The 21,457-nt window shown below is 34.1% G+C and overlaps 1 protein-coding gene across 4 annotated transcripts in view; it reads left to right on the top strand.

The window, feature by feature from the left end:
* HERC2 (HECT and RLD domain containing E3 ubiquitin protein ligase 2) overlaps positions 1-20,113 on the top strand; it is a 206,703-nt gene extending 186,590 nt beyond the window's left edge. For all 4 annotated transcript variants that reach the window (XM_056807129.1, XM_056807128.1, XM_056807130.1 and 1 more), the window contains exons 86-93: positions 5,275-5,358; positions 13,443-13,584; positions 14,092-14,286; positions 15,110-15,222; positions 15,737-15,927; positions 17,247-17,352; positions 17,744-17,956; positions 19,069-20,113. In XM_056807129.1, the coding sequence (XP_056663107.1) occupies positions 5,275-5,358; positions 13,443-13,584; positions 14,092-14,286; positions 15,110-15,222; positions 15,737-15,927; positions 17,247-17,352; positions 17,744-17,956; positions 19,069-19,341 (1,317 nt within the window). In that variant the 3' untranslated portion in view covers positions 19,342-20,113. The remainder of the gene's footprint in view (positions 1-5,274; positions 5,359-13,442; positions 13,585-14,091; positions 14,287-15,109; positions 15,223-15,736; positions 15,928-17,246; positions 17,353-17,743; positions 17,957-19,068) is intronic.
* The last annotated feature ends 1,344 nt before the right edge of the window (positions 20,114-21,457 follow it).

Raw genomic sequence — 21,457 nt, 5'->3', positions numbered from 1 at the left:
ACAGGTAGTGTATGAGCTATTTCAGTATCTACTGACACTCAGGTTTCTTTAGACAACCCTGTTGACCTTATCTAGGCAATGTGACAGAGCAGAAAAACCAGAGGAGTACAAGGGAGACCCAGTTTAAAAATCCAACCTCCAGTACTCCTTAGCTGTGTGATAGTAGGCAACTCGCTTAAATCTCTGTGAATCTTGGTTTCCTGGGGATAGTAATACATATAGTGCCTGCCCAGTAAGGTCATAACATTTCCAAAGCATTTAAAGTTTAAACTGAAATGTGCACAACAGATTAAAAAGTGGAATTAAAGTTTTATGACAAACTTTAATATCTACCAAAATAAAAATTTTTTAAAGCCCTTACCCTTTAAAAAAGTTCTTACCTTAATAAAAAAGAAAACCCTTACCTTATTGGTTCTTAGACAGACATGACTTGGTCACCCAGCTAGGAAGTTCTGAAGTTAGATTTTATAAGGATAATTTTAGGGTTGTGACTTAAAATCTAAATTAATTGGTTGCCAGGGAAAAATCCCAAATAAAATACCCAAGTCAGTCTGGAAATTTATGGTACTTTTAATTAATATAGAGGGAAGGATTTTATTTTTATTTTATTTTTATTTATTTTTTCATTGATAAGGAAATTTATTGAAATTGATATGTTTCAATAAATTGAATTTGAATACATTTGATTTCATGCAAAATTATTTTGTCATTGTTTCATGCTCTAATTTTCTTAAATTTAGCTTCAGAGATGCTAATAAACCTAATCAATCACTTTCATCATTCTACTATGAGAGAAAAAAAAATATATATTTTTTCCTTTTTAAACATTATTTTATTTGGTCATTTTCAAACATTATTCATTGGAAACAAAGATCATTTTCTTTTCCTCCCCCCCCTTCCACCACCACACATAGCCGATGCGTGATTCCACTGGGTATCACGTATCCTTGATTCGAACCCATTTCCTTGTTGTTGGTATTTGTATTAGGGTGTTCATTTAGAGTCTCTCCTCAATCATATCCCCTCAACCCCTGTAGTCAAGCAGTTGCTTTTCCTTGTTGTTTTTACTCCCACAGTTTGTCCTCTGCTTGTGGATAGTGTTTTTTCTCCTAGATCCCTGCAGATTGTTCAGGGACATTGCATTGACACTAATGGAGAAGTCCATTACCTTCAATTGTACCACAGTGTATCAGTCTCTGTGTACAATGTTTTCCTGGTTCTGCTCCTTTCGCTCTGCATCACTTCCTGGAGGTTGTTCCAGTCTCCATGGAATTCCTCCACTTTATTATTCCTTTGAACATAATAGTATTCCATTACCAACATATACCATAATTTGTTCAGCCATTCCCCAATTGGTGGGCATCCCCTCATTTTCCAATTTTTGGCCACCACAAAGAGGGCAGCTATGAATATTCTTGTACAAGTCTTTTTCCTTATTATCTCTTTGGGGTACAAACCCACCAGTGCTATGGCTGGATCAAAGGGCAGACAGTCTTTTAGTACCCTTTGGGCATAGTTCCAAATTGCCCTCCAGAATGGTTGGATCAATTCACAACTCCACCAGAAATGAATTAGAGGGAAGGATTTTAAGGGGAAAGAGGGAAGAGATTTCTCCTGCTTGGCCTGTGCCAGGGGGAGTTCAAGATCTCCGCTACTAGGTCTCTGAAGGAGATTAGAGGTTTCTAAGAGGATAAAGTTTGGAAAGTAAAGGAGAAAAAACTCAGCCAGAAACTCACCACCGAACCAAACAATAGCTGTAGCCACCCCAAGATGCTGAAAGGCCCAGCACGCTGACACCAGCCACCTCTCCACCACCAAAGGTACTGGAGAGAGGAAGTGACGCAAAATATATAGACCTTTTACTCTTGTGTCCCTTCCTCTAAATTTTCATATCTACCAATCATATCAGAGGCTTTTCTTCCAGGACTGCCCATTCTTTAGTTCTCATCTTCTTTGATTAAATTATATCTTTTGAGTTACTTAACACTTCTTTGTTAAGTTCACCTTTTGTTAGTTACTTAACCTTTTTGTGGTTAATTTACCCTTTATAGTTACTTAACACCTTTTTGTAGTAAGATCTAAAAATAGACTTAGCTTAAAGTTCTAGCTTCACTATAAAGTAAGAACTAAGTACCTTCATTGTTCAATCAGGAGATTACAACTTTATCTTCACCATAAAGTAAGATCTAAGTAGGGAGGAGTAATTTATAGTTCATAAATTGAGCCTAGGAGCTCTGCACTCCAAGCCTACCACTCTATCCACTGTGCTACTTTAGTTGCCATCCAAAAGAAATCTTCTTGAGAATAAGTTTCCCATGCATATAAACTACCCAGGCTAAAAGTACAGTGGCCTCTCATTAGGCCAACCCCACGATGATTAGGATGGAAGCTTTGACCTGTTTTGTTTTTGACATGAATTAATTCACCTGTATTTGTTAGCTTGGTGGCCCTCGGGGCCTCACCATATTGTTGCCAAACAGTATAAGTGCCTGATCAGATCAACTAAGTGAAATTTAGTATTCCTGAGCTTAGTTAATACTCCAGTTTTAGACCTCAGTCAATTCACTAGTCTTAGTTTTCTTGGTAGCAAGGATTTATAGGCATGTGAATACCACCTCTGGCTAAAGGGATCTGTAATGAAAGTTGCATACGGAAGGAATAAGTGGGCTTTTTGCCAATGATTTTATACAGAATGGCCAATTTTAGCAAAAAGCTATAAGACTTTGCTTATGGTATGTTAACTACAAAATAATTAGATTTTTTTAAAGGACCAAAATACTGCTTTTATTTGTTGTTTTCATGCATGTTTTAAACTCCTACAAGAGTTCTTAAAGATGAAATCCATTTGAGTTTCTTAATATAAGGTACTAAATAAAACAATGTAGATAGATGCTGCCCAAATGTGTTTGCTACTATCCTGGAAGATATCCATGTGGCACAAATAGAATGTACAAGTAGAAGTGGAATTCTTGATTGCTGATGTGGTGTAGTCCTTTGCACAGTGTCTGGAATATAGTAAACATTTAATAATACTAGTTGAGTAAATGATTGGCCATCTTGTTGCTTCTACCTGCATATGACATTGTTTTGGTTATATCAAGTCCTGGAACATTGTAGTGCACCCTAAATAACATCTATAATCGTGTTTAGTGATATGGTCTGTGAGATTTAAATTGGTTGAGGTCTTAAACTCTAGTGATTAAAATAGTGGAAGATATAAATTGTGATAGATATAAGAGAGGGTGAGTAAATTTGACCGCAGAAAATATGTTTCACTACAGTGTCTTGGTTTTTAAATCAAATATAAGGTGGTCGCCAGGGAAATATTCAAATACCCAAGTCAACTGGGTTTTATAGAGATTTTAATTAATACAAATGTGAAATTAAAGAAAAGAGAGAAAGAGAGGAAAAGGAAATAAGTATGAAGGGCCTTAAGCCAACATGGCCTAGATCTGAGTCTTAAGAGAGAGAGATCAGTCAGTCAGTCTTTTAACACTCACCACAAGGTCTGCCTAAGCAAGGATTCTAGTGACACCAGGCCAGCTCCATCTCAGCTGACTTCACCAGAGAGCCTTCCAGCCAGAGACTGTTCCAAAGGGCCTCTCTCCAGAGCCTCCAGAGGGACAGAGTCCTCTTAGAGGAGCTCCAGCGAGACCTCCTTAGAGATTGTCCTCCAAGAGCTTCCCTTCTCCAGAGCCTCTCTCAAGAGATTCTTCCCAAGCGATCCTCATCAGAGATCCTCCAAAAGGATTTCTCCAAAAGGATATCCTCAAGAGATTCTGCTTTTTCTTATATAGGGGTTTTTCTCCCATGTCACCTCCCCTAAGTTCTTCCATTTACCAATCACTGTAGATGTTTTCCAAAAGACAGCTCATTCTGAATTCACAGCTGAGTAGATTAATCTCTTTAATAAGTCAGAAAAAAATGCTGCTGTGTCGACTAATTTCATTAAGAGAAAACCTCTGAGTAAGTTTTCACCTTTTAGGTCTAAGTAGTTTACAAGTTGCCCCACCTTTATAGGCACTTAGCATCCCATTGTATCAATTCCAAAAATAGGCATGGCTCAAAGAACTCCTTTCCTTTATAAGTATGGGTTTCAAGTACTTTCATTGTTTAGCAAGGAGTTTTCTGCCCTAAAGCATTCTTAAGTAGGGGTGGAATAGAGGTCCTCCCATAGCAAGGAGTTTTCTCCCTTAAAGCAGTCCCAAGTAGGGATGGGGTAGAGATCCTCCCATAGCAAGGAGTTTTCACATTCAATTAGAGTTCTCACTATCTGGTAGGGAATTATTTCAAGTAGGGAATTGGAGGATTCCTCAGTGTGGAGTAAAATTTTTAACATTCATAAGTCTGTGAAATTTTAAGGTTTACAGGTCTAAATCTCTGGAAAGGAAGTTTATAGATAAAGGTAGATAGGCTATGCATGCTTATTGACTAAGTGATATAAGGAGTTGGATGTTATCCCCCAGTTCATTGCTTTTTCTCTCCCAGTTTTCAGGTGAAGCCACACCACCTACATGAAGCTTTCCCTGATCTTTCTACCCCAACTTCTGATGTCTACCCTTTCATCCCCCAACTGCCTTATATTTAATTACCTTATTTTTTTTGTTTTTATGCTCTTTATGTTTATTCTGTATATACTATTATAGCTATTATATATGTATTATAGCTATTCCTATTAACAATACTATGATATTTACTTACCTCTCTGTCCCCTGAGAGTATAAATTGTTTCATTCTTTGTATCCCCAGTGTGGGGCACGATGTCTGGAGTAAAGTAGGCATTTAATAAATTCTTATTGATAGAATATTAAGGATTTGTTAGTTCCCAGAAAAACTTCTGATTGCCATAGCCATTCTTCCAGTAAGACCTATAAATACCAATGGGTCCTGCATCTTTTTTTCTTCTTCAGTTCAAAGCAGAAAGAGGTTTTATATATATATATATAACTCCTTGTTTGCCAAAATGAAACTTTTTTGTTTGTCTCATTTGGAAGGAAAGGAATTTCACAATTTCTTTATTCACTTGATGTAAATTTCTTCTTCCTTTTGAAACTTGTCTTGCTTCGTATCCATTTGTAGGATTAATAATTAGGAGAGGTACTCTGAAAATTCTCCAACTTATTTCTGACTTAATAGAGTAAAATTTTAATAACATTTAAAATTTCATTAAAAATTTAAATGACTCTTAAGTGATTTTTCTATAATTTCCTGTTACATTGATGAACAATGCTTTCTATATTTTTTACTAAACATGTCCATTTTGACCTTTTGTAGGAAGCAGCTTTCAGAAAAGTTGTGCAAGCAACTATGGTGAGAGATCGTCAACATGGTCCTGTAGTAGAGTTAAACAGAATACAGGTAAAAGAAATGTGTACTTTTCAGTGAAACAGAACTTGGAAATAACTTGCTCTGAGGTTTTGCAAATGATGTCTCAATGATGGTGAGAGTAAAGAAAAGATGAGCATGGAAACAAATGTCTTTTCTGGGCACTTGTAATCCTTTGGAAAAAAAGAATAGCTTTATTAGATGTTGCTCCCCTACTTATATTTTTATTTACAACACAAAATTTCTGATGACATCAAGTATGCTTATAAGACTCTAATGCTGGAAAAAATTGTAAATTATTGTTTATAGTATAAATGGTTGCTACAAATATAAAATTAATATGAGATTTTGTTTTTGAGAAACTGAGTGGTAGCTTCTCCATCAAGACATAATTGTGTTTGGTTTCCAAGTCTTAGGAAGTTGCCATAAGCATGTATAGATTTAATGCTTTGTCTAGTATTATAATTAGTGTCAGAGGTGGGATATGAAACAAGATTTTCCTCATTCCATGCCCAGCACTCTACTTATAAGGATAGGATGCTTTAAAGGTTTCTTGTCATTTAATGCACAAATGAAATGAGTCTACACTTCAGATATCTGAACTCCAACTGAATTCTTGAAAAGGAGGCAAATAATATGAAGGAAAAAAATTCTTTGTTTATATAAATTTTGTATTAACACATGATTTTTACCCTGCTGTTGATTACATGACTAGAAGTCTTTCCACAGTTATACTTAGGGGCCATTTTGAAGAAAGTTTATTAAACCTTTGTCCTTTGTTGGATAACACATGTGACCACATTGATGGAAGTGGTCATGGGTGGCTCTTTTCCTGTTCACTGACGTTGGAATATTCAATGTTATGCCAGAGGCCAGAGAAGCTATTTCCACAAATATTTGCTCTTCATTATTAATGCATTGTTTTAGTTAACTTAATAAAGTGACCTTTTCTTATAAGATTATTTTAACATATTCTTTATAACTCTAACAAACAGTATATAGTTTAGAAAACAGGAAATACCAGTGATTCACTTCAAAAGTCATTTATTTTTTATAAAGAAAATAGCACTTCAGAATTTGGTAAAGGTGTTCTTTACTTCAAGGAGACTTCTTGAATTTTACTATACAAATGAGATGAGTCCACTCTTCAGACATCTTTTTTTGGTTTAATTGGGTTTTTAAAAAGGAAACAGATAGTGCAAAGAAAAAAATCCTTTGTTTACATATCTTTTGTTTTAACATATGATTTTTACCTTATTGACAAAGTCCCAATTAACCACAACCTTCATTTTTCTAGAATTTCCCTTTTCTCACATGCCCTGTGTTCTTCTTCTTCTTCTTCTTTTTTTTTCTAAGTCAGGCCCACAGTTTAATTGATGTGAGACACTCATGCTGATGTATATCACTCCCTCATTGTGTCTTGGTAGTTTTTTGGTTTGTTATGGTCATAAAACTCACAACTTGGCCATGCTGTTTAGTGATGAGCCCATCACTAGAAACAGTTCTTTCTAGCTTTATATAAGAACCTGTTAATAGCTTGTTCTCATTAAGCATAACCTCTATGAATTGATATTCCATTTCATTTGGTATCAGATTTTTTAAAAATTTACTTATAGACTTCTCTTTCTCTTTTTTTCCTTAAAAATTATTTGTCATGTAAGATGGTGACTCTTGGGAAGGGAGGTGAGAGATATAGGTAGAAATTTATATCATGTAAAAACAAAGGACACTATTAAAATTCAACTGACAAAAATTCTTATTTTCAAATTCAAATTTCATTTTTGGAATAAATTTTGAAATAACTACATAAAATATTATTCTCATGTTCCCTTATATTCTGAAAGGCTCATTGGAATAGGTCTTTATGGAAAAAGTAATAGAAAAAGGAATTTATATCAAGGGTCTCTTTGAAAAAGGAACTTTGAAACATCAAAATAGATTAATACATTAAACAAATATTTAGCTTAATTTTAATTCAGATCAGTTTCATAAATCACATGTAATATAGATATAAAGACACATCTGGAAAAAGCAAACTGAACCTTTTAATAGATCATTAGCTTTAAAGGAAATCAAATTTAGTATGCTGTACTTAATAAAGTGTGGACTATTTGAAGCATAAAAAAAGATCAATATTATAGAAATGTGTTATAACTTTCAAAACCTCAGTAGAAAAAGACATGCCTATCATAAGGTACTACTACTAGCTTTGGGAATCATTCATAGTATATTTGTAAATATACTATTCATTATATTTGGTAAGTGAGTAGTAAATGATTTAATTACATTATTGGAGCTCATTATTATAATGCATTCTAGTTAGCACACAGAAAGATATTAACCTTAAAAAACCTAAAGAAAATAAGCATTTAATAAGAGAAATAAAGTTTATAGCATGAGCTTTAATTTAATATAGTAATTTCTCAGTGCCCAAAAGAATCCTGTTACCATAGGAGAGGAAAACACCAAATAAAAATGACCAAAATTATCATCATCATCATCTAAAACAATCTATGCAATAGAAAACATTACTTATCTGCCAGTCTCAATCAGTTCTCATTCCCCTCAATACAGGAGAGTGAGGCAAAGAGTTGCCTGAACAAATAGAATTGGTACAGGAACTTAATTAACTAGGCTCCTCACTCTTACTATTACATTTAGATCAGTTCCTTCAATAATAGATTGCCAGCCAGGGTAGGGATGTGAGGATTTGGGATATTGGCAATAATAAGTATCAGTTGACAGATTGACACCAAAGGAAAAGACAAACACTGAAAAGCAGATACAACTAAAAAAGGCATAAATAGTGTGATAGGACAACATTGTCTATTATACTACAATGTAATAAGTAATACATGAAATAATGAACCTGATAGATCAAGGAAAGGGTAAATCCTAATCATTGTATTCTGGTTAATAGGTTGATTATAGTATAGAAAAATTTCTGTTGAAGAAGTCACAACAGTTGGTATTTCAGATGATAAGCTTTAGTTGTCTGGAAAATTTGTATGGAGTATTTCATACCCTGCTTGTGCCACCAGATAAATGAAGCACTGGTATATGTGCATATGCACACACACTCTCTCTTTGTAGATACAGGACAGATTGGCAAAGAATATTATGCTAAGAACTACATCAAAGTTAGGGCATTTGTTAGCTAGAGGATTATAAAGTAGGACAATACAGTGATGGCATTGTATAGGGGGAGCGGTATTGAGGTAGATAGACTGAAATGAGGTGGTATAGGGAGAGAACTAGATTTGAAATTGGGAAGACTTTGCTTTGAATCCATCCACTGACTTTCACATTGGTTTTGTGACCTTGGGCAAGTCTTCTAACCTTTTTTAAATCTCAGTTTCCTTATTTATAAAATGGAGATAATGTGATATTCTCTATCATTATTTCCAAATCTCTGAGCCTACACAGAGTAATGACAATATTTAAAATCATTTTTATTTATTTAGTCAATTATTATGAAACAGTGTGATAAGGCATAATTTTTTTAAATGAGTAGAATGAAAATACTGAATAAATATACAAGAATATGGGAATGGCATTAAAACTATCCATATAAAAGTAAATGATTTTAAGATTGAGAACAATTGAAGAGTCACAATAGTTGCCATGCTGACACAGGACAAATTTAGATTGTTTCCAAGAGCTTATTAAATGATAGAAGAGACTTGATTGGGCATATTTGTCAAGGGAAAATTTCATAGGTATAATTTAGAAGAAAAAAGTTTTGAAATTAAAATTGTAATGAATCAATTAAAGAAAATTTTTGTCTTAGATATGGAAAGAAGCTTGCCTGTTGTAGGAGATGTGAAAAAGGAAGTAAATTGGGAGACCTAGTAAATGGTTTCAAAACAGAAAATGAATAATTTGGATTTTATGCACATTTCAGAGAAAGCTCTCATTGGTCAATATGGTCTGAAAAATGGACAACAAAACCAACTAGACACATTATTAATTGAAAGATATTAGGGTTAGATGTGAGGCACTCAGAAATTTGGATTACAATTATCTAAATGAGAGAGGACTAAAACCTATAGAGTAGCAATGGTGAACCTTTTATTTTTATTTTTTTATTTGAAATTTATTTAATTAATTTATTTAGACTATTTTTCCATGGTTACATGATTTATGTTCTTTCCCTCCCCTCTTCCCACCCATCTCCCATAGCCAATGAGAAGTTCCATTGGGTTTTACATGTGTCATTGATTAAGACCTATTTACATATTATTAATATTTGCATAAGGTGATCATTTAGAGTCTATATCCCCAATCATATCCCCATTTACCCATTTTGTCAAGCAGTTGTTTTTCTTCTGTGTTTCCACTCCCACAGTTCTCTGGATGGGGATAGCATTCTTTCTCCTAAGTCCCTCAGAATTGTCCTGGATCATTGCATTGTTGCTAGTAGAGAAGTCCATAACATTCAATTGTGCTCCAGTCTATCAGTCTCTGTGTATATCAATTCCTGGAGGTCATTCCAGTTCACACAGAATTCCTCCAGTTTATTATTTCTTTGAGCACAATAGTATTCCATCACCAACAGATACCATAATGTGTTCAGCCATTCCCCAATTGAAGGGCATCCCATCATTTTCCAATTTTTTGTCACTACAAAAAACTCAACTATGAATATTTTTGTACAAGTCTTTCCCCTTATGATCTCTTTGGGGTATAAACCCAGCAATGGTATGGCTGAATCAAAGGGCAAACAGTCTGTTAAAGACCTTTGGCATAGTTCCAAATTGCCATCCAGAATGGTTGGATCAATTCACAAATCCATCAGCAATGCATTAATGTCCCAATTTTGCCACATCCCCTCCAACATTTATTACTTTCCTTTGCTGTCATGGTAGCCAATCAGCTAGTTGTGAGGTGGTACCTCAGAGTTGTTTTTATTTGCATCTCTCTGATTATAAGATATTTAGAACACTTTTTCATGTGCATATTAATAGTTTTGATTTCTTTATCTGAAAATTGCATATTCATTTTCCTTGCCCATTTATCATTTGGGGACTGGCTTGCTTTTTTGTACAATTGATTTAGCTCCTTATATATTTGAATAATTAGACCTTTGTCGGAGGTTTTTGTTATAAAGATGTTTTCCCCAATTTGTTGCTTCCCTTCTAGTTTTGATTGCATTGGTTTGTTTGTACAAAACCTTTTTAATTTAATGTAATTGAAATTATTTATTTTACATTTTGTAATATTTTCTAACTCTTGCTTTGTCTTAAAATCTTTTCTTTCCAAGTCATTCACCCATTCTGAATTTATCTTGGTGTAGGGTGTGAGATCTTGATTTCATTGTTTCTTTTGCTATTCTTGATTTTTTGTCCTTCCAAATGAACTTTGTTATAGTTTTTTTCCTAATTCAGTAAAAAAATTTTCTTCGTAGTTTAATAGGTATGGCACTAAATGAGTAAATTAATTTGAGTAGGACTGGCATTTTTATTATGTTAGCTTGTTCTATCCATGAGGAATTAATGTTTTTCCAATTGTTTAGATCTAGTTTTAATTGTGTGGAAAGTGTTTTGTAGTTGTGTTCTTATCATTCCTGTGTTTTCCTTGGCAGATAGATTCCTAAGTATTTTATATTGTCTAGGGTTATTTTAAATGGAATTTCTCTTTCTAATTCTTGCTGCTGGGATGTGTTGGAGATATATAGAAAAGCTGATGACTTATCTGGGTTTATTTTATATCTTGCAACTTTGCTAAAGTTGTTGATTGTTTCCACTAGCTTTTTGGTTGATTCTCTAGGACTCTTTAAGTAGATCATCATATCATCTGCAAAGAGTGATAGCTTGGTCTCCTCATTGCCTATTTTAATATCTTCAATTTCTTTTTCTTCTCTAATTGCTATAGCTAGTGTTTTTAGTACCATGTTAAATAATAGAGGTGATAATGATCATCCTTCTTTCACTGCTCATCTTATTGGGAAGGCTTCTAGTTTATCCCCATTGCAGATGATGCTTGCTGATGGTTTTAAATTTATACTCTTTATTATTTATTTATTTATTTAATTCATTATTTATTATTATTATATATCCTATGCTTTCTAGTGTTTTCAATAGGAATGAGTGTTGTATTTTGTTAAAGGCTTTTTTTCTGCAACTATTGAGATAATCAGGTGATTTTTGCTGATTTGCTTGTTAATATGGTCAATTATGTGGATGGTTTTCCCAATATTGAACCATCCTTGCATTCCTGGTATAAATCCCAATGGTGAACCTTTTAGAGCCTGAGTGACCAAATTGCAGCCCTCACACTGCATGTTGTAATATTTATTGGGAAAGGAAATAAGAAGATTGGAAAACAGAATATAATACACCAATAATATCTATAAAGAAAACAAAACATTTCTCTGAAGGAAAAGTTCAGTGGAGACTGGTCCAAGATTTAAGGGCAGTAAATAACTTTGTGAAAAAGTCCTATGCAGTCATTCCAAGCTCAAGTAACTCTAGATATTATACTGTTGTTGATCTGTGTAGTGCTTCTTTTAGCATTCCAATTGCAAAGGAAAGCCAAAAAATCTTTACTTTCACTTGGAATGTGACTCAGATGACATGGAGAAGATTACCAATGGGATTCTGTGATAGCCCAACCGCATTTTGCCAAATCTTGCAACAAGATTTACAGAACTTCCAATTCAAGGAAAGCAAAATTGTGCACTATGTGGATGACATTCTTCTTGCATCCCCATCTGCTAAAGTTTGTTACCAGGATAGTAAAAAACTCCTCTTAGAGCTATATAAGAAAAGTCACAACGTTTCCAAATCAAAACTACAATGGGAAATGCCTAAAGTGGAATACCTAGGATTTATCTTGGAAAAGGGGACAAGAAAAATTTCCAAGAAAAGAGTAGAAGACATAATGAAGCTCAGTGTGCCAAAGACTAAGAAACAACTGAGAGCCTTTTTAGGAGTGACAGGTTTCTGTAGACAATGGATCCCAGGCTATAGCCAAATAACAAAATGCCTTACAGACTTAACCAAAAACATAGTCACAGAACCTTTGAAACTAATGAAAGAGCATCTCCTAGCTGGCTCGCCAAAAACTGTAATATTTATTGGGAAAGGAAATAGGAAGCTTGGAAAACAGGGGATAATGGGAGGTTTGTATGGGATATGGAGGAGGTTGAGGGGAGAGAGGGAATATTGCTTGGTGAGGCAAGGGAAGGAGATGCCCCCTGCTGAGAGGAAACAGCAGGGGTCCAATAAGGTCTTTTATTGCCTTGATGACTGAACTGATTTTCAGCTCCCTCTATGACCAGAAAAGATAGTCCACTTATCTGACTGCGAATTCAAATAATATAAAGTTTAATAATCCAGTTGGAATTGGAGTTTTTCCTTAGCTTCAGAGTATAGGGCCAGGCCCTAGACGCTGGCGGAGGGTTTGTCCCACTCCCATCTACTCTCGTTGTTCTAATTCAGAATCTTAGCAATAGACAGAAAGCAAACAAGAACAATTCTAACCTTCAGAAGCCTGTGTCTTTGGGTTGAACCAAGAAGAGCATGCCACTCCAGAGTGGGCTGAACAAGCTCCTCTCTCCTCCAATACCCGGAAGCCAGTCCCCCATGGCAAGAAGGAAGTGCTAGTCACAAGTCCCCACTGCCACTCCCGGCAGGAAGGAAGTGCTAGTCACTAGACCCAACTACCACTCCCAGTTGGCCCCTTCCCCTACAAACTGTCAGTCTAATTTCCTTTCCACAATGTGAGTCATCTCCCAAGAAAGCACTTCCACTGGACTGCTGGGCAGAGGGTCAGGTGATGGGAGAAATCTTCAGGTCCATGTGGAAAGGGGGAGGGAGCAACCACCTCTGGCACATGTGCCATAGGTTTGCCAACACAAATATATAGTAAAGTTATGGCAATAGGTATGAAGTAGAATTTTTGAATACAGGAGATATTTTGTAAGAAGATCCAATAAAGTGAGACATAGACTAACTATAGAATCATTTCTTCCTTAAAGAATATAGATATAGTCAGGTTGTTTCTAACCCAATTTTGTGTTTTTCCCTACCTAGTGTATCTTATATCTCCTTGTTCTTTAACTTAAGGAGCAACAACAACAAAAAGACCTATATAAATTTTTGTTCATGTTTCAGGTAAAACGATCAAGGAGTAAGGGTGGTTTGGCTGGCCCTGATGGTACCAAGTCTGTTTTTGGCCAAATGTGTGCTAAAATGAGTTCATTTAGTCCTGACAGCCTCCTCCTACCTCATCGGGTGTGGAAAGTCAAATTTGTTGGTAAGAATTTTTCTCTGTATGATTTTTAAATTTATCTTGCCTACTCTATAATATATTGACCTCAAACAGAAAAGTGGTTAAAAAAAAAGACATGCTATTTGAATAGACCAAATATTTTGTGAATGGATCTAAGCATAAGTACTATAAATTTATATTCAGTTGTTGACACTAATGATTATTCAGCTTAGTGCAAAAAAATTTTTTAGTGTAAAAAGTTAAATATTTAAAGTTTTAACATAAAAGTTAAAATTTGGCAAATTGCTGGGAGTGTAGATTGCAAACAATTTGGTCTCATTGAATTCACCTTCTAGTAGAGGGTTATAAATCATATATAGTAGTGATGAATACAAGCATAAGAGGGTTATAGAAACTAAGTGATATTTGAGGTTCCAGGAGAGAAAAATTCATAGAATCAGGAATGCTCATTTTATTTATATATGTGTGTATGCATGTATATATTTTTCTTGCAATTTATGAATTTCCATTAACACTTATTTTCTTTTCAAGGTGAGTCTGTGGATGATTGTGGAGGTGGTTATAGTGAGTCAATAGCAGAAATGTGTGAAGAACTTCAGAATGGACTTACTCCTCTCCTAATTGTAACTCCAAATGGCAGAGATGAATCTGGAGCCAATAGAGATTGCTTCTTATTGAACCCAGCAGCCAAATCTTCCTTGCATACAAATATGTTTCGTTTCCTGGGTAGGTTGTAATAAACTAATGCTTTATTAATTTAGGTTAAGACTCTTGGACTTTGAATAAGGAGACTTAGGTTTGAGGTCTCATTCTCTACTTTTTCCTTTTTAAGTGTAGGAAAATCTCCTACAATTAACCTCTGTGTCTCATTCTTTTCATCTTTTAAAATGGAAACAATAGCTGTACTATCTTTCTTGCACTTATCTTTGTGGGGAATTTACTTTGTTAAGCCTATTTATTTCCAATATTAATTTGAGCATTTGTATCTAGAAAAGAAGTGTTATGATAAATATATCAACTGTTTTTCATTGGTGAAAAAAAAGCATGAAAATATGCTAGTCATTTAGAAATATAGCATCTAGAAACAGAAGTCTCCAGGTGTAACAATTTTTTGTGACATTGGACCCAGGCTTCTAATGCTGAGAGAGTGGGACTGTCTCTGTACATCGACTTTTCCACTTAAATCTCCTTCACGCACAAGTGTCTTTGTGCACACTCCTCTATCATACATGAAAATGCACAAAGACAATCGTCATCCTTGGTTACTGAGAGACTACTACTATCTAGAAACAAAAAAATTGAAATTTAGAACAACCAATGGCTGTCAAAAATTTGCTAACTATTATAGCTCAATTTAAGAATTTTTAGTTGAAGCAAAGCACTTTGAACAAAAGTTAAAATACACAGAATATGAACTTTGATAGCATTAATAAACACAACCCTAAAATCCAACTGAGCACAGCTGGATTCCTGGTGGTAATTCATAAAGGAAAATATTTAGACATTCTCCTCAAAATATTTCTGTAATTGTCATTTTTAAAACTATTAGGTGTGTTACTAGGCATTGCCATTCGAACTGGGAGTCCATTAAGCCTCAACCTTGCTGAACCTGTCTGGAAGCAACTTGCAGGAATGAACCTTACAATTGCTGATCTCAGTGAGGTAAGGTATAACATATTGTATTTACCCAAAATGATAGATGAAAAAATGTAGAGTTGTGAAAGAAATATGTTCTGTAAAGTAGGATAAAAAAATGGCATCTGGTGTTATTTCTTAATTTAATTTTTTATGTAGTCTAGATTGTAGCCAAAAAATTATTAGTATAGTAGTCATTAACTGAATATAGGCCATAGAATCCTACCATATCAGAATAGGAAAGTATTTCTGAGATCATAAGATCTAAAAACCTGTTAGTCAATTTGGAGAAGTTTTTTTTTTTGGTAAGATTAATTTCATATTTTCTTCTTCTACTCCCAGGATGAAATACTTGTTTTAAAAGTATAGTTTTTAATAATTTATTTATGAACAAAGATAATCCAAAATATTAATATACTATAATATGCTAAATAAAGCAGGTAATTTTATGTGAATCAATGTTTATTAGTATAAGATGAATAATTTGGTTATTGTGCAAATTTGTGCAAATATTGTACAAATAATTATTTTCTTTTGAAAGGTTGATAAAGACTTTATTCCTGGATTAATGTACATCCGGGACAATGAAGCTACTTCTGAGGAGTTTGAAGCAATGAGCCTTCCCTTCACAGTGCCAAGTGCAAGTGGTCAGGATATTCAGTTGAGCTCTAAATATACTCACATTACACTGGATAACCGTGCTGAATATGTTAGATTGGCAATAAATTACAGGTCTGTAGGTATTATTCTTCCTAATTGTTTATATGTATTATAATAATCTTGAAATGTTTTGTTTACATATGATGAAATGTTCCTCATGGAAATCTAAAATTTCATAGATTCAGAGTTAGAAGAGACCTCAGAGACTTATCTATAGATTCCAGTCTTATCTATTCTATTTTACATATGAGGAAAATGAGGGACCAGGGAGGTTAAGCAATTTGTCTGAAGCTGCAAGTAGTCCATGGTAGAGGCAAACTGGTCAGCTAAAACTAAAATATTTTGGTATTTGCCTATTCATAATTTTATATCTTCAAAACCTTTTCTGGTTATAAGATCTGAATTTCAAATATCTTAGAACAATAGCGAGACTTTAGTTAAATGAAACTCAACAATTATGCATACTAAAAAAACAAATTAAAAAAAAAACCTTTACCTCCTGTCTTAGAATTAATACTATGTATTGATTCCAAGGCTGACAAGTGATAAGGGCTGGGCAATGGAGGTGACTTACCCAGAGTCACACAGCTAGGAAGTGTCAGATGCCAGACTGAAACTAGCCCTTAAGCCTGACCCTGAGTCATAGAACTGTAGAATTGCAGGGGTAGTTCAAAATTCATCTAATGTCCATGAAATTTTTTGAAAAAATGGACTATCTTTCTATTTCTTTGAATTCTAATCAGCATCTATCCCCTGTGGGTATATAGCTGACAATAAATGTTTCTTAGTGTTGTGATATACTGCACTAATTTCATGTCTCCTGCATTATAAGCTCCTTGAGGACACCAACCCTGTTTCATACCACTTTCTATCATGCACAATGTCTTAGACATGAAGCGTTCAGTAAATGTTTTTAGATTTTTTTTTAATAGTCTTTCTGGTAGATTTTTTTTTCCTTTTATATCTATAATATGTTTTGTGTGATGTAACTAACCTCTGATTTGTTACTCATGTAAAAACAGAGTCATGGTAGTATTCTTTGGTAAGAGAAACTTTTTCTTCAGTTCTTTGAGGGGACTTTGTTTTTTCTTGTGTCTTACTTAAGGTTCTATATCCAGTGGGGTCCAAATGAATGTTGGTAACTGCTTGGTGTTTAAATGTTCATTTTTTTTATATAGCTCTCCATTATAATTTTTTTCTTCAGATGAATAATTATATACCATCTTCAATGCACAAAATGTCAAAAAGATTGTGATTTAAGGCCTTTTATTGGTTAAGATGTAATGTGGTAAGGAAATTAGATTAGCATTTGATATGACTAGGGAAAAAAACCCACTAAAGGCAGGAATTTAAAGTCCTAGCATCACTCATAATGTAACTTTCTTATTTAGGCTACATGAATTTGATGAACAAGTTTCTGCAGTACGGGAAGGGATGGCTCGAGTTGTCCCCGTTCCTCTTCTTTCACTCTTTACTGGATATGAATTGGAAACTATGGTAAATTTGATTGTTTTCTATTTTCACTGGATTATGTCTTATGGGAAATAAGTAGAATCCATCTTGATGAATCAAAATATTGTTCTATTTTTTTTAAACATTCACTTGGAGGTCTAAAGTATGTGCATGCAGCTAAAAACAGAATTAAATGGCATAAAAGAAGAAAAATGAATGGAAGGGTTATATGGACTTTCAATTTAGCATGTCTCTCTTTTTTAAATTAATACTTAAATCTCTGTAGTCATTCAGTTATATGTCTTACCAATAGTATCAGGTAATGTTTTATTGTCATAAATGTATGACTTTCGAGGAAGAAGAGAAGTTTTTTTGTGAGGAAAATATAAGAGCTTGAAAATTTTCAATTAGTTCTAACAAGACATTGTTTTCCCAGGTATGTGGAAGTCCTGATATTCCACTTCATCTTCTAAAATCTGTCGCAACATATAAAGGAATTGAACCTACTGCTTCATTGATACAGTGGTTCTGGGAAGTCATGGAGTCTTTCTCTAATACAGAGCGCTCTCTCTTTCTCCGTTTTGTGTGGGGCAGAACACGACTTCCTAGAACAATTGCTGATTTCAGAGGCAGAGACTTTGTTATTCAGGTAAGGTTGATAGTGTTGGTGGTTGGAATCAGGAAAGCTATGATAATGGGAAAGTGTTCTTGCACTATCTTAAAAAGTACATTTGATAAATAATGATATACAACAGGAATAACTTTGATATATTCATTTATGCTCTCAGGAGAATGGAAAGGTATCTTATTCTGACTATGCACATCTTCCAGTAGTTTTAATATGTTGTTACAAGAATATCTCATGCCACCTTTTCCCGGCAAATTCTAGAAGATCTGTACAGATTTGTAACCCTTGGATTCCTTATTCCGTGACTATATTTTGACCACTTCCATCAAAAGTAGCAATTTTGAAATGGGTCTTAGCAGGAAGTATTCTGAAAAAACTTAGTTTCCTTCATAAGGGGTATCTAGTTTCTATTCCACATATACTTTTCTAGGTTGTTTCCTTGATTTCTGAGCAGCAAGAATAACGGTCGAACTTATTGATCAATATGGAAGGGACTTGCTGCAAATATCTAGCACTTGAGTTAAGATGTCATTGGGTATTTGGTACCCCCTATACATTAGGAGGTCTCTACTGTGTAAGCAAGAAGCAAAGTGAAGGAAGCATTTGACTTTCATTGTCATGGCATGTTTTTGATATGAATAGAGGAGTGGCAATAATAATTTTACTGTTTGCTGCCTTTTGTTTATGAAGGTTTTTTTTTAAGTTGGCAACAAATACAGTTTAAATGTTTATGCTTTTTAAATTATCTCAATGTGTTTTCTATTTTTAAAAAATTTTAATCATTTCTCTGTAAGTTCAGTTCCCACTACCTTGTAATTTCTAATGTCCAGAGTTTAATGAAAATGGAATACTGCAAAGTACCAAGATTGTGGTACAACTAATAATAATGTGATTATATCTAAGTGGACTATATGGTCACAAATAGAAAAAAATTATCCAAATATAGAAGGAAAAAAAGGAGACTGCAGACATCTTATATTTTATATTTATATGAAATCTGATAATGAGTTTATGTAATTCTGGGCTTGATTGTGATATGCATTTTTAAAATGTTTGCTGAATTTATTATTTACTCTTTGCTATATGGTCTAACTTTACTAACCATTACTAATTAGTTTTTTTTCCACTGATAGGTTTTGGATAAGTACAATCCACCAGACCACTTCCTTCCAGAATCATACACATGCTTCTTTTTATTGAAGTTACCCAGGTATTCCTGTAAACAAGTACTAGAGGAAAAACTGAAATATGCTATTCATTTTTGCAAGTCTATAGACACTGATGATTATGCACGGATAGCTCTCACAGGAGAACCAGCTGCTGATGACAGCAGTGATGATTCAGATAATGAAGATGCAGATTCATTTGCGTCGGACTCTACCCAAGATTATTTAACAGGACACTGAAATGAAAAATATATTGTCATAAGACATCAGGTCATGTCAAGCACTGAGGAAGAAAGCCAGTACTGGCATTCTGCTGCAGGACTGTTTGGAGTGCTGAGTACCAGTTGTGTATAACAAAGGAATAGTAGTCTTCTAAATGTGGGATAGGGAGAGTGGGTTGTTTGTTCACAATAGGAATAATGGTTTATAACCAATAAATCAGCTTTGAGTAAATGGCACTGTATATGGACACTTAACATTCAGTTTGAAAGGTGAGGTTCACCCCTCCCCCCTCATTATGCTGCATTACATTTAGAACTTTTGTGTTTACTGAAGTGTTGTAAATGTTTATATAAATATGGTAGTGCAGCATCCCCAAATAAGGAAGTGAAACATTTTTGATTGTGGGTGCAATAGATTTTTTTTCTTATTAAGTGTTGTACTGTGCATCTTCTTGATTGTATATTGGAAATATTGTGCAACTATTGAATAGTATTATAAATATTTTGATTAACTTTACTAGAAGTTTGTTTATTAAAACTTTTTGAACATTAAATTATCAGTATTCCTTGAAATACATCCAGAGGTTATTAAAATAATAAAAAAGACCATTTGGTTCTCACTCTTCTCCCCATGTGTATATTTTAGCTTATGTATTATGTATCTTAAATTGATACCTTTCTGTGAACAGCATCCTAACTTTTATCATGGAAAGTGTACTGTATATAATTAATTTGTGCCATGTATATGCAAAAATTATTATTCCCTTCAAATAAACCATCTGTCTCAAGAATTTAAGCTGAACTTCTTATCTGCTTAGAATAGCATCAGTGTTTACTATTTAAAAAATTAGGCTTTAACAAAGCAATGATTGATTAATCTTCCTTGATGAGGAAAATGCTCTTGGGAAAATGATATTAAATATTTTTACTTACAAGAATACAAAAGGGTTTTATTTCTAGTGAAAAGTACTTTCATGAGGGAAAGGAACAACATGAAAGACAAAGAAAAGGAATGAATTCTTCTCTTGAATTTACTTGAAATAGAGACCTTAGAGATTATATAATCCATGTTACAGATGAGAAAACTAAGGTCAGAGATGTTAAATAACTTGTCAGTACTGACACAAGTTATGAGTAGCAGACCCACATCTTAACTCCTGACTAAGCCAGGGGATAGTATGATATATATCCACCTTGGCCTGAATTTTAGAGCTGTGATGCTTTCTTTCTTGAATTCTGCTTTCCTCAAACTCTTAACTTTTTTTGTGCATAGTAATTTACTAAAACCTGCCCAAGTAGATTTTCTCTTTGAAGAATGTAAAACTTGCCTATCCATCAGGTCACTACATCCTTGTGATTTGTTTTTAGGCTACTGTCTAGATCAGTAACCTGTCTCCTTTAAAGTTGAGCTTTTTACCCTGGTCCTATTTGTAAATTCTAGTAGCATCACAGTCATTTTGACCAAAGTCATAGTATATGACAGAAGTCTTTACAAGGAGGAAAAAATAGGGCAGTTTTGGCAATTAAGGTTCTTTAACTGGTGGCACTGATAAGAATTACTTAATCCCATCTTTACAAATGTTTTGAGGGCATATTTACTTCAGATAAAATCTCTGTACTCTAGAAGTTAGAGGAATTGGTGCGTTCCTTTTCCAGTTTCTGTGAGTCAGTAAATGTGTGGTGATGCTAGGCTGTCAGTTGTAGAATGTACATGTGTGGGTGTGACTTTATTAAATGGAACAGCTGATTAGATCATCCAATTCAACCCCCACATTCAGCAGTTGAGAAAACTTAGCCAGAGAAAGTTGGTGAAGTGAAAAGAGCATTGATTTTAGATTTGAGAGGGCTGGATTTTCATTTCAAATAAGAGACTGGCTGTGTGACTTTGTTTCCACATAAGTGAAAGAGGAATAATAATGATACTTTAATTACCTTAGGGTCTTTGTGAGGAAGGCATTTAATTAACTTTGCAACACTATGTAAATATGGATTATTTATTACCAAAAAACTTTGATTTATCTGGTTACTTCCTCAAACTATGGTACCCTTTCTTTTCTCTCCACTGCTAAACTTCTACACAATTACTTGCTGCCTTTACTTCCCCAATGTGAATTTACAAACTTAACCCTTTAAAC

Source organism: Monodelphis domestica, chromosome 8, assembly GCF_027887165.1.
Source record: "Monodelphis domestica isolate mMonDom1 chromosome 8, mMonDom1.pri, whole genome shotgun sequence".
Taxonomy (NCBI): Eukaryota; Metazoa; Chordata; class Mammalia; order Didelphimorphia; family Didelphidae; genus Monodelphis; species Monodelphis domestica.
The sequence above is the reverse complement of the archived record's forward strand: the minus strand, read 5'-3'. Positions and strand labels throughout refer to the sequence as shown.